This window comes from Patella vulgata, chromosome 4 (genome assembly GCF_932274485.2).
Source record: "Patella vulgata chromosome 4, xgPatVulg1.2, whole genome shotgun sequence".
Taxonomy (NCBI): domain Eukaryota; kingdom Metazoa; phylum Mollusca; class Gastropoda; family Patellidae; genus Patella; species Patella vulgata.
This window is the reverse complement of record NC_065882.2, coordinates 55,963,227-55,977,876: the sequence shown is the minus strand read 5'-3', so window position 1 is coordinate 55,977,876 and position 14,650 is coordinate 55,963,227. Positions and strand designations below refer to the sequence as shown.

At 32.8% G+C, this 14,650-nt stretch overlaps 1 protein-coding gene across 3 annotated transcripts in view; it reads left to right on the top strand.

The window, feature by feature from the left end:
- Window positions 1-14,591, top strand: part of LOC126818452 (solute carrier family 4 member 11) — a 56,621-nt gene extending 42,030 nt beyond the window's left edge. For all 3 annotated transcript variants that reach the window (XM_056100174.1, XM_050545873.2, XM_050545871.2), the window contains exons 10-19: window positions 1,189-1,302; window positions 1,674-1,806; window positions 2,199-2,272; window positions 3,471-3,663; window positions 4,321-4,427; window positions 4,814-4,982; window positions 9,523-9,696; window positions 10,324-10,519; window positions 12,151-12,320; window positions 12,509-14,591. In XM_056100174.1, the coding sequence (XP_055956149.1) occupies window positions 1,189-1,302; window positions 1,674-1,806; window positions 2,199-2,272; window positions 3,471-3,663; window positions 4,321-4,427; window positions 4,814-4,982; window positions 9,523-9,696; window positions 10,324-10,519; window positions 12,151-12,320; window positions 12,509-12,569 (1,391 nt within the window). In that variant the 3' untranslated portion in view covers window positions 12,570-14,591. The remainder of the gene's footprint in view (window positions 1-1,188; window positions 1,303-1,673; window positions 1,807-2,198; window positions 2,273-3,470; window positions 3,664-4,320; window positions 4,428-4,813; window positions 4,983-9,522; window positions 9,697-10,323; window positions 10,520-12,150; window positions 12,321-12,508) is intronic.
- The last annotated feature ends 59 nt before the right edge of the window (window positions 14,592-14,650 follow it).

The following is a 14,650-nucleotide window of genomic DNA, read 5'->3' as shown; positions in this document are numbered from 1 at the left end:
GTATTAATAAGGCCATACCACTTTAATAGGTCAACACATAATAAAATGTATGCTTCTCAATCAAAAAACTTTGGTATTGATCTATTGACTGGTTGGCTAGTAAATAAAAAGGCTGGTGGAAAACTATGGAATCGGCAAAATTGACCTGGGCTGTATATTTGGAAGTAAACACCTTCTCAAAGGACTGCCAAGAAAGTTTAAAAGCAGGAGGTAAATGTAAATACCAAATACGGGCTGGACCTCTCAGCTGTAAATGGAAAGCAGCAAGTTTCTGTCGATCTGTGAGTCCTTGAAGTAAACAAAACGAGTCAAACTCTTCTAAAAAATATGTTGGGTTTTCTTCACCGGAAAAGGTTGAAACCATACTGATGCCATGAAGTTTTGTTGGTAAGCTAGAGGGAATTGGTACTTGGTTATCAATGTGTTGAGTTGAGCGAACAGGAGTCAGTAATGGTGGCCCAGTTGTCAGCGGAGATGGTACTGGTGAAGTTGGATACATGGCAGGTGTCTGTTCAAAATCATTAATATACGAATAGTGGTACATCGGTGTGGTCGACATATTTACACAGGTAGGGAAACAAGCAAACGATAGGCAGGTACTCAACAATGTTATAAACAGGATGACTTGATTGTTGGCCTTCAAAGGTAGGAAATGGCAACACCAAAAAAACACGTGGTTTCATTGAGAAATTTATCATTCAACAGCAGTCAGCAACAAGTTTTAGCATCTCCACCATATTGTGTATTTGGGGGTATAACACAAAGGTGGTAGAACAAACAAGTTAATACACAAAATCATCTCCATTAATTGTATTCTGAGAACCACACAAAGACATAAGTTATTTACAGCAAAATCACAATCACATCTTATTCGAGCGCTTCAACGACACAGCAAGAAAAACAAAAACTCCTGACTCGAGAGTTATCTTTCCTCAACCTCAATTTCGTATTAATAAGGCCATACCACTTTAATAGGCCAACACATAATAAAATGTATGTGAATACATAACATTAGTGTAGAAAAGTACAATGGTCCCCCCACACACACACACACCATTCCATTTAAAAATACTAGAAATTACAGTGATATAGTTAGATATTTGTATTTTCTGGTGTGTAAAATGACCTACAGACAACTTTCTCAACTAGATGCTTTTAATGCAAGCCATTTATGTTATTTTGATGCAGGTGTAAAGAAAGTTTTATTTTCTCAAAGTGTTGGAGGAATAATATTTGCTGTATTTGGTGGACAGCCATTGATAGTTTTATTAACAACGGCACCTTTAGCTCTTTATACCAAAAGTAAGTTAATACTTTCTGAACTGTTATATATTAATTTCTCCCACTTGGTAATTTACTATCAATGTTTTATGTACATTTGTATCTGAGCATTCTGATTCCTTTTTTATAAGATGTTGTGTACGTGACATTTAGAATCATTTTCTTTGATTGTCAAAATAAAGCTCTTCATTTTCTTTCAGTTTTTTACTTAAGCCGTAAATAGTTCATCATTTTCTTTCAGTTTCAGAATTAGGTGTTCATCATTTTCTTTCAGTTTTAAAATTAACCTATTAATAGTTCATCATTTTCTTTCGGCATCATTTTCTTTCAATTTCAAAATTATCTGTAAATTTTCATCATTTTTATTGCCTAAGATATATTTTATATTCCAGTTATCTATACAATATGTCTGGATTTTGATCTTCATTTTGAAGCAATGTTTGCCTGTGTAGGAATATGGAACACATTTTTTCTATTGGTGTACGCTATTTTTGATGTTAGTAAATTGATGAAGTTTTCTTCAAGGTTAGATTTTATATATAAATTCCTTTCTTGGTTTCATGCCAATTTATATTGTCATGGAAAAACTATAGAGTTTGTTGGAAAATTTCTGATATGATTACAAAAACTTAAAATGCTTGAAAAAACCATATGAGTAATCTTCTGCTGTTTTAACTTCGCAGATTAGATGGAATCATGTGCTAAGATTGACTAGTCAGTAGAATTGGAATATTCTGTCAACAAGTGAGAGAGTTTTTAGTGCAATGTGGTCGTTTTACACCAGAAATGTGTCAGATTTGTGGAATATAATTCATAATAAAATTGAACCATGATACATTGATTCAACAGTATATCATTTCAGAACTAATACAAGGTTTAAATTAAAATTGATTCAGATTATCTTCTTTTTTTTACAGATCAACAGAAGAAATATTTTCAATTTTTATTACATTTGCTTTTTCTGCCGATGCAATTGTAGACGCCATGCATGGTAAAGTACCTAAACCACTCTATGAAATTTGTAATTTTTTGATGGCAAATATTGACATGTTAGAAATACTGTAAAATAAGAAGTTATTAATGTGAGCAACAACCAAATGCATTAAATATGACAAATTTTTGTTCTGTCAGAACAGTAGGACGTCAAACCCCATTTCATTTCAATTCTGTCAGTTTCATCCCATATTCATTTATATCTATAATCAACTATTGCAACCTTCAAAACAATTAAAGCCATTAGTTCCATTTCCAACACCAAGGGGCAGAGTCATGTCCAATTTTTGTGTTTATCGTCTACAGGTTGCAATTCTGAATGGATCATTTTGTAACTTTGTATATTTATTCCTTTTACCGTAAAGACAACAACTATTAATTTTTGTGCATGCCCCGACACCCTGGGGCAGTGCCACACCCACTTTTTTGTTAATATTTAGTCTGTAAATTTGGCAAAACAAACCCAATGACTTGCCTTCTTTGCCTCTTGTCATATTACAGTCATTGCAGCCATTTCATATTTTCATTCTCTTCATTTTAAAAAGTACCATATCAAGCAAAGCGGGAATGTGGCCATATATTGCAGCGGTAGCGATGCTCTTGTTTACAGTATGAGTACCCATAGGTGACTCAGTTCTGTTATAACAAGGTTTTATTTGTCGGTTTGGTTATAACAAGGTATAACAATTTGTCGGTTCCGTTACAAGGTTTAATTTGTCGGATCATGCCATAAAGTCTTTGTATGATCGTACTGCAGGTTCAAGGTTTAAGTTCTGAAAGACTTGTCTATCATATAGCCATTGCATTTTCTGTGATATCGTCTTAATAGTCACTCGCAAGTTGTATAGTTTGGAATTCATAATTAAGTGATAAAAGCATACTGTTAGTTAAGGTCAACTCAAACTATAATATTGAATTAGATTCAGTGTAATTTCATGTTGCAAAATACAAGACAAAACTGTGATATATATATATACAGTATATCATCCGCTGTTTGTCTTATGACAAAAACTGTGAATGTCTTCTGGCGGTTTTCAGTAGCCAGACTACGATAGTTTATAATGGTGTCGGTTGGCATAATTGATGATATTAAAGATGCATTATTTTTATCTCAATCGTACATAATGTATCTTTAAGGTGAGTCTTTGTAAAGACTTTACTTTTAAACATATACCAACTAATACTCTTTCTTGTAGATTTTAACAAAAATTACCACACTGGACCTTGTAATTCATCACTTGAGGTCAATAGTACACTATCTAATATGCCTGTAGATGTAACTAATCACACCTTAATTACAACTTGTCAACCAGAAAACAGTATTCTCTTTCTCTTTTTAATGCTGGGAACGGTCTGGGTTGGATTAACATTATTTCATTTCACTAAAACGTAAGTATAATTTGTTGGGCTTTGGTTTAAAATAGAATATATGGGTAAACCTAACATTTAGAGAGTTCCATAAAACGATTTTAGCAAAATATCGCAATATTTTTGCATAGCAAATGACTTTCTGCACCAGAAGTGGACCTTCATCAGTAATTTAGTACCACCAATATTATAGTACAGGCAAACCAATTTGAATTTTAATTAATCTTTTGGGATCTAGATAAGTAGCATGTCACAAGTGCTATTTTGTATTTCAAAACATCAAAAGAGCTTTAGAGAAGAAAAACCAAGTATTTTTATACACCCACATTTTCATGTGCCTTTGAGTTTGTGTGTCTGTTCACATTTTGTTTGTGTACACTCTAAAGGACACCATTTTTATCTGATTTTGATAAACTCGAAATATAGCTTTATATCCCAAACATCTCCGTCCTTTTGATATTCATAATGAATTGAGTGTAACTTCATGGATTATAACCCCTGATTGTATGAAGAATCACGTTTTTTGCTTGTGGACACTCTAGAGGTCACTTATACCTTGCTCAGTTGGATTTTTAACTAACTGAAGTTGTGTTAAACTTTAAAATAAGGCACAATTCACATATTTGATTCTATGAACCATACCTTATTAAATAAACTTTTAACTAATCTTTTTTGCAGACCATATCTGAATACTGGAAAGAGAGAAATTTTAGCTGATTATGCCTTACCTATAGCCGTCTTGTTTATGTCTTTCATCGGTTCCTATGTGTTTAGTGATATCAAATGTAAGCAAGTTCAATATTCATATCACTGTTTATCATTTCTTAAATTTAATTTTACGTTTTGGCACGTGTTTGAAATCATTTCTATTATCAATTATTTAAGATTGGAATAAGTAAATCTCAATTTGTTAGATTTGAAATTAAATCCGGTGGGTCATACTTAGTGGTTTGAGTGGGCTGCTATTGATCCATGCTCCCCCCCCACTTCCCATCCCACCTGACTTGATTCTCAGTCGTTGACTATTTATATACCAGACACGCCAAACAACTGACTTAATTAAACATTACTTATTGATGTGTTCTTTCCTTAACACTCCACTTCCCCCTTTCTGAATTCCTAACTATACCATGGCATCTAAATAATTATTTATATTATTCTTCTATTACAGTGGAACCATTTAAATACAATCCTAATGAAGCTATGTTTGAGCTAGCGCCAATACATACATTACCAATTGGAGCTGTATTAGCCAGTGCCGGTCTAGGTTTTAGTCTTTCACTACTCTTCTTCATGGATCAGAATATCTCTAGTGCTTTAGTCAACACCCCTAATCACAGGTTAGATCACAACAATATTAGAGACACTTAAAACAGTCACAATTATAAATACCTTAGCATTCATTGGGAAAGTTTTGGCCAAATATGTTATATTTTGCAAGCTCAGTTTATGTTGGGTTTTTTTGTAGCAATTATAGTTCATTTGAAAGACAACGGATGGATAAATGCTGGCACCACGCCAAATTTGAACCTATATCTATATTTCCTGGTCATTACAAATTCCATACTTTCAGATAAACCTGATTATTCTTTAAAAAATACAAATACTGTAATTTATGGTACAGACTGCCGACTAATTGCATTTTGAAGTCGCACTAGCGAGTTATACAGGTTGTATGATATATTAATTCCGAAATGAGCTGGTTTTTGTCAAGTGGATGTTAAACCCCATTTCTCTCACTAGAGTGGGAACGAGTGAAAGAAATTGTATCAGATGTAGTCCCGAAATGAATTGTTTTTTGTCAAGTGGATGTTAAACCCTATTTCTCTCACTAAATTGATCATCACTGTAATTTCTAAATCTAAACAGTGTAGCACCATAGGCCTTCTGTCTGACGTGGAGAGCGGACCCAGTACTAAAACCGGTCGCCACATCCTACATACGACCCATGCATCTTTTCTTACTACATATTTCTGTAGCCTTGTGATCGTCTAGAATTTGTCTCTAGCTGTCTTTACTTCTGCTTCACGTTGTGTATTTACTTCTTATAGTTTCTTAAGACGTTGTCTTACCAGGAATAACAATGCGACAGTTTGCTTCTACATTTTATATATATATATATATAGCTGAATACAGGTATACAAGCATAATAGATAACAATACTAGCTAAAACTATTTCTCTACCCTAGCCAGCCTCGCGGCTGTCTAGGAACTCAGATGTAAGCTCTCTGGAACCTAATAGAAGCCTGGCGAATTCTCACCAGTATCCCAATTTTGTATCTACTGGTTTTGGACATTCAATTATCCAATTGGTCAAATATGATGTAAATAATTATAGAGATTGGTTAATTGAGCCCAATGACGTCAACAACCCACCCTTATATGGTGGAATGGAATTTTACTGAAGAATATTCTCATGAGATATCTGTTAACATGTTGTTGACATAGAACCAGTTATGTTATGGCTCTACAAGTGTTTTTATATCACAATATGTCATTTAAACCCTAAGTTGATTCAAGTATTCTAAGTACATATCACATATTATGCGAATATGTTATTTCTCGAGCAAAAATTCTACTAAAAGTATTACATTCCTCCCTTTCTTTAAGACTTTTTGCTCGGTATTGGGTAAAAGATCCCTTGAATCCTTTACAATAACCATACCAACATCTGTAGAATTATATAAATATTCATAAATGTAGCAGAAATCTAGAAAATCAACATATATCACCTCCCCCACTTGCAAGATTTATGCTAAATGAACAGGTAAGAGACTCTTAAAACTTCTATGTGCTAAACCCTATAATTATTCATGCAACAGGCAAATATCAATGATACTATACTATATAACAAAACTGTGAAAACACAGACACACATAATCAAAAATCAAAAGTTGCATGCAAAAGTTCTCCAAAAAGTTCATCACTGTAAAATCCTATGAAAATTCACTAAGCCTAAACACAGAAAACACAAATTGTCTTTTTTAAATCTTCAAGTGTCCTAATTTCAAAACACTATAACACAACACGAATTATTTATAAAGTTCAGGTTTCACTTTAAATTCTGTCTCAGGAAATGTCAATTTGGTAAACTGGTAAACCATTTCTTCTTCTTGGATTTGTATTGGTCTGTTTCAGCTACCATAGTGTCAAGTTGAAACTGTCTTTTTTTTTCTTCTAAGTATGATTGGTTTGTACAATTTTATCCGTCAATCAAAAATGTCATTGCCATAAGACCAAGAACTAACAATTCCTAAATCTTTATTTTGATATTAGTCTAACATTATTATTTCGAAAAAGTATTTGTAAATCTTACTCTTAATTAAAATTAAATTTTATTTAATTATTAAAAAAACTTTGATGTGTCTCTTTAATTATAATTCTTCAAACTTACTTTAACCTCTTGACCTGAACTCGATCAGTAATTTTATAATTGCGTTTTCTGTTTTAGAATTTCCGTTTGTGTTTTATAATTCCTCCATTATTATTTTATATTTCTCAGTCAGTAATGTGACCTTTTTGACCTAATCATTTACAATTTTGTATTTCGTTTTTTATAAACATTCCTATCAGACTGACACTGACACAAGCTGAGCTCACACCTATGACAATACCAGACTTTAATTTATCTAGAATAGAACTGTCAATCAAATATGGCCAGTATATGAATGACATTGTATTTCGTTTTTTATAAACATTCCTATCAGACTGACACTGACACAAGCTGAGCTCACACCTATGACAATACCAGACTTTAATTTATCTAGAATAGAACTGTCAATCAAATATGGCCAGTATATTCCATTATTAGTAGTATATAAACATTATTTAGAATCATGTTCAAAGCAAGTGACGTGCACTTCACTCCCTCGGAACACCAGTCTATATTCTATAAACAAAACAATTAGAACATACCAAACTTTTAATAACACATACAGTTAACTACATACAGTTAACACATACAGTTAACTATAGTATGAATACTATTGTTTATTATAATTCGACCTCATGTCAAATTACACATTCCTAATCATTGCGTACATGTCGACAGCTTAAAGCAATTAGCAGTATGTATTAAACGTTAATATTATGTTTCCAAAGCAAAAATTTAATTACATAAAATTATATACGGACAAAATTTACCGTATTCCTCCACTTTTCTAAAAAGCGTCGTATTCTTACTATAACCTCCTATTAAACTCGTATTGATGACTTTGTGATAATCTCACAATTTAACGAGCCTTTAATTTTAGTTTTTTCCCAGGAAAACTATAACCAACATCCCTAGATTAACCATATGGGATTTTTAACATAACCTAACTTTTTAATCAAAAGTTAAATTACAACAACTCTAAGGCCTGGACTAATGGCCTTAAAATTATATAGTATACGAAACAACAAAAAACACAAATTAACGAATCATAGTAGAAAGTACGGCCAACTAGGAAACTAGAGTTAATCACTCACAACTTCATCCTTAGATCTGCCGTCTTCCCACTGCGATCCGGAGACAACATTAGTTCCTTACTTTATTCCCTATTCCATTTCCTTATTATTATTATTCCTTAGTTATATTAAAACAATTTTTTTTTAAACCTACGCCCTAGAGACCCTCACTTTAACTTAAATTTTATTACTCAAATTTACTACAGGTCATGTTAACCTGATAATATACACACCTAACCAGTGATATTATATTGTTTAATAAATCTATCAACCTCAACCTGTGAATGATTATATTTTATTCTCTAACAGTTAAATTTCAAATATTTAGATTCTAATCAGATTTTAAATTTAAATTAATATTATTTGGTCTTTGAACAAATTTAACACATCTAATTTTCCAGAAAAAATGTATTTACCCAAATTTTCGAATATCTTCACCAGATTTCTTTTTTTCCACCAGAATTTTTCTGTTGCTGGATTGTACAGATATTTTTTTCTTCTTAACGTCTTCCAATATGTATTCTTCTTCTAAAGTGACTTCTTACCCCAAAGGTCGATACTTCAGCACAGCACCAAATAGAATATGTAGCACCATAGGCCTTCTGTCTGACGTGGAGAGCGGACCCAGTACTAAAACCGGTCGCCACATCCTACATACGACCCATGCATCTTTTCTTACTACATATTTCTGTAGCCTTGTGATCGTCTAGAATTTGTCTCTAGCTGTCTTTACTTCTGCTTCACGTTGTGTATTTACTTCTTACAGTTTCTTAAGACGTTGTCTTACCAGGAATAACAATGCGACAGTTTGCTTCTACATTTTATATATATATAGCTGAATACAGGTATACAAGCATAATAGATAACAATACTAGCTAAAACTATTTCTCTACCCTAGCCAGCCTTGCGGCTGTCTAGGAACTCAGATGTAAGCTCTCTGGAACCTAATAGAAGCCTGGCGAATTCTCACCAGTATCCCAATTTTGTATCTACTGGTTTTGGACATTCAATTATCCAATTGGTCAAATATGATGTAAATAATTATAGAGATTGGTTAATTGAGCCCAATGACGTCAACAACCCACCCTTATATGGTGGAATGGAATTTTACTGAAGAATATTCTCAGGAGATATCTGTTAACATGTTGTTGACATAGAACCAGTTATGTTATGGCTCTACAAGTGTTTTTATATCACAATATGTCATTTAAACCCTAAGTTGATTCAAGTATTCTAAGTACATATCACATATTATGCGAATATGTTATTTCTCGAGCAAAAATTCTACTAAAAGTATTACAACAGTACAAAATTCTAAATAATGATATACAGTATAATTCAGAAATGAGTTACAAGACTGAAGATTATTACTGCCTTTCTTATGTAATAAAATAGTTCTAATATTTTTACTCTTTGTTTCTATATTTTATAAAGGTTAAAGAAAGGAGCCGCATATCACTGGGATTTATTTGTTGTCGGGTTGATTAATGTATTTCTGTCAATATTTACCTTTCCCTGGGTTCATGCTGCTTTACCCCATTCACCTCTACATGTTAGAGCTCTAGCCGATATAGAAGAACGAGTTGAACAAGGACATGTTCATCAAATGTAAGTAACAGAAAAATATATTATTTTGTTTAAGCATGACTATTCTTCTGGGTCTGTTGAATGGGTTTGGCACATTACCTCATCATCAAATTTAGAGGCAGATTGAAAAGTATGTTATAGATAACAATGAATGTCAACTATTGGAATTTTAAATAATTAATATTTACAAATGATTATTCAAAATTAAAATATTCAGAATTTAGCGTGAAAGAATAACGGTTAAATGTGGCGTTTAAGACCACACATAAGTACTTTTATTTAAAAAATAAACTGGAGTCCAGAAATTCTTCAAATTGATTAATTATGACTACAGTTATGGCCAGCTTAAGTTTACATTGGTTTCCATTCATTTCACACTGTCATCTTAATTCCTCTTTGACAAATATAGTAATAGTAATTGTGCTATCTTTTAGTATAAGCCAGCCCAATTAACGAAGGTCTATTTATACATAGATGTGCTTGATTATACAAAAAATTAAATTTGGAATATATGTGAATGAGTTTGATTTTACCAAAGTAGACGACACAAAATCTTTAGTTTATAATATTGCTCTATCTGTGTGAATAAAATTGGCTATTAAGATATGATAGAGAAGTGCAATGTTGTTGTTGGGTTTTTTTTTTCAGAGTTGCTAATGTTCGTGAAACAAGGTTAACAGGAATAATATCTCACATAATGATAGGGTTATCAGTGTTATTATTACCTGAACCTTTATCATATATACCTAGAGCTGTATTAGATGGTTTATTTCTATATGTAGCTATATCAGCTTTATATGGTAATCAATTCTTTGATAGAATTATGCTGTTATTTACTGAACAGGTAAACATTTAATTTATTTATTCATCATAGGTTTAAATGAAATTTGTGTACTTAGTTCATTATAAGGATTAAAGATATAGTTGGATGCATCAATCGCTGAATTTTTTTTACATGTCCATATTTAGGGTGGATGTTACCACTGTCCATGATCTGTTGGTCCATTCAGAATTTCTTGTGAATGCGTTCTTGAAATTTCTCTGTGAATGTTTGTTCCTTAGAAAGAACCCTATCAAAATTCTTAATTTTTTTATGCATCCACATTCATAATGTGGACGTATATTGCTGTCGCCCCTGTGTGTGTATGTGTGGATGGGCGGATATATTCCTTATACCCTAAGGATGATCCCTATTTTTTTTGGTGCATGCCCGACCCCCAGGGGCAGAGCCATGTCCATGACTCTTTGTGTGTCTGTTTGTCTTTTTGAAAACTTTTAATACTTATACCCAAAGGATGACCTCTTTTATTTTTTGGTGCATGCCCAATCCCCTGGTACAGAGCCACATCCAATTTTTGTGTCTGTGTGTTGCCTACAGGGTGCAATTCTTGACAGATCCTTTTGGAACTTTGCATACCTCTTTATACCCTAAGGATGATTGCTATTGTTTTTGGTGAATGTCCGATCCCCAGGGGCAGAACCACACCCATTGTTTCTTTGTGAGGTGTTGCCTACAGGTCACAATTCTGACTGGATTATCTTGAAACTTGGTATACTTATTACTTATATCCTAAGGACAGCAACTATTGATTTTGGTGCATGAATCACCCTGCTTCGGTGGTGCCACACCCACTTTTTGTTTATATTTTGTCTGTAAATAATCTACAGGTTGCAATTATTAAAAGATTTGGATCCAATTCGGCGTGATCTATCATAGGATTGTACCTATTTATATTGTTCCATATCTAACCCTCAGGGGCAAAGCCACGCCCAATATTTGTGTTTATCGTCTGCAGGCTACAATTCTGAATCGATCATCTTGGAACTTTGCATATTTATTTCTTATAGCCTAAGGACGGCAATTATTTATTTTGGTGCATGCCCCGACCCCCAGGAATGTGGACATATATTGCAGCGGTACCGATGCTCCTGTTATTGCAAATCGTGGCATTATGTTTGGTCACATTCTCTAGCTATAATATTAAAGATTTAAACTTTGAACCTGGTAGTTCAGTCCCCTACTTCTTAAAATTTAACATACATTATGCAAGAGCTAAATCTGCCAATTGCACGTCTTTCTTTAGGCCTGAAATGTTATCTAAATTTTTAATTAGACATTAATTTACTTATCCAAACCATAATCAACTCTTGATGTCATCGCTAGCCTGCGATATTTTCTGGAATAGAAACCTATCTTCTGCTTAACGCTCATTGATAATTAAATAAAAAAATGGATAATCGAGACTATTTTTTTTGTCGTACCGACTTTATTAATGATGCTCAAGGCTAGACCCAAAATTCAATTGCTAATATCTCGGTTCAGAGTTGATAAATTTGACTGAAATTTTCAGCAAATTCCCTTTACATTATCTAGTTTTTAACTATTATTAGTGAGAACTGTTAGCTCTTTATCTAATCTCCCATAATGTATCTTTAATAAGTAGTATTTTAAAACCTATTTCATCTTTTTTTTAGGTTGCATACCCACCAAATCATTACATAAGAAGAGTACCACAGAGAAAAATACATATGTTTACTGGAATCCAATTATTACAATTATTGGTTCTGTGTATTTTTGGTTTTTCTCCAATAGCCTACATGAAAATGATCTTTCCTATTCTCTTGATGTTCTTGATGCCAATAAGGTAAGGTTATATTCAAACTAATTTCTACTGTTCTAAGTGAAACTTATAATTGGAGATCTGAATATTCCCAAATCTTATATTGGCAGTTTTACATACTTATGGCATTATGGGTTTATTAATAGGATAGTCTTTTCACTCAGTTGTCTCCCTTGACACATCAATTTTTAACCAGTATTTTTATATTCCAGACACAAGCTAGTACCAAAGGTAATTGAGCAGAAATATTTGAAAGCTTTGGATGGAAATTAAATATTTCACCATATCAGCATATAAATAGAATTATATTAATGTATATCCATCAGAAATATTTGTGTACATCTCAATTTATTTTGTGATAAATAGGGGGCTTGTTACTGTAATATCGTTATATTTTTTAGTGAGTCACTCCACTCTGAGGGTATAAAGAAAATGAAAGGAGGGAGGAAAAGGGGAGATATTGGACATACAAACTATTTACTGGTGTGTCCGAAAATTTGTTCAGACATACTCTTATCACATGTCTAGATTTTAAGATTATAAATTTTGAGTGTTATTTATTGTGGTTATCTTTATGATCACAGGGGGTTTGGATGGCCGAATGGTTAGCGGGTGTGCGCTGTATCATAAGGTCTGTCATTGAGTCAACTGGTGTGGTTTCAATTCCCCGGTTGTACGTGACAAGGAGTAGGGGCGCCTGTCCAACCTCGTGGGTTTTCTCCAGGGTCCTCCCACTGCTAAAGAACCATACGCGCAAGAGAATTATTGAAATAAAATTGTACCATGTTAGTCCCAAAATGACCTAGTTTATGTCGAGTGGACTTAAACCCCATTTCTCTCTCTCTTTTATGATACTTCGATTACTTTTCAAATTTGTGAGAACAAAATGGTGAAATTTTTTAGAACTGCATGGAATTATTTAGCGTAGCCTCAAGAGGAACCCTACTGAAATTTAAATCACTTATCTCCCTGTTTACATTCAAAGTTATGAAGGGGATTATTTATATAGGCATAAGGTGGATCCTTATTTCGATCATCAATTTGGAGTTGTTACCCCTGTAAGTTTACACCATATTTTGCAGAGTTATCTTTCAATTCACATTTTGACTTCTGAAGTGTGTGAACATGATTCAGGACATAATTCTCTATTGAATTTTTGAGCTTACACTGACAACTTTGCTGCTGGTGGGCATGCTAGGAGTAGGGAACCTGGCAACCCTCTTGCTATGTTATTATTTTCATTACATTTAAGAGCATATTTCATTATAAATCACTGTACATACTTTTCAAATATAATATTCAATATAATAATCAAATATACGACTTTCTATGTTGAGAAACATATGATGTGAATCCATGTGGAACAAATTTATCTTTTCATAAGTGTATATATGGTAGTGTGATTGTTGCTAAAGCCAAAGATCTTTTCATTTCACATTTATTATATTCAATATTGATGTAACTTCATTGACTAATATTGACATAGTAAACTGCTTATGTTAAGATTGCTCCTTATTTCAAACTGGCAAAACTTTTAAGTGCTTCAGGTAACTGCATCCTTCGGATAAATTGCGCTCAAATTATACTATTTATATCTTTTTAAGGCCTAGCATAGAGTTTAAGACCATGCAAAATCAAAAGTACTTATAATTAAAAACATCTTGGTCTAAATATTATTCAAGTTCTTTCCGAGTTGCAAAATTTTAATTCACACTGATTTCTAACCACCCCCATTATCTCTCTTAGCATGATTGACTACATGTATATTTGTCTTTCTTTTTCGTACAGACTAGCCCATTCTTAATGAATGTTGTTTTAGACCCAGAAACAGTCTTTACATTTAATAGTGCTTATTTTTGACTCTAGAAATATATGTGGATAAGCTTTGCCATTTTCTATGGGCATGGATGTTTTGTAAAACTAAAGACCAAGGATAGGTGGCCTCCTCTTTAATTTTCAACTGAAAGATGCTCCATCAAAACTGTGAGATATATCCTACCTATTCTAAAGCTTTGGATATTGGGGATGTCACCAATGCATGTGACGTGGAGTACAGTCATCCCTGGTTAGCTATATGTGGGATTTATCATGTATTGGTAGACAATAACCTCTTGTTTATTTCTCTAGATCATTGTGATACTAACACCTGTGTGATAATCATAACTCAGGATTTGAATTTATATAAAATAGTTTTACTGATTAATATGGCCAGAAGTTGTATAAAAAAGATGTCGGGTACGTTACACTAGTATCATATAGCATATTTATCATGTAGCAGAATTATATCTATAATATATGTCGAGTATATTATACAATTATTGAAAATTTATTTTATACATTTATTTTCAAAATAA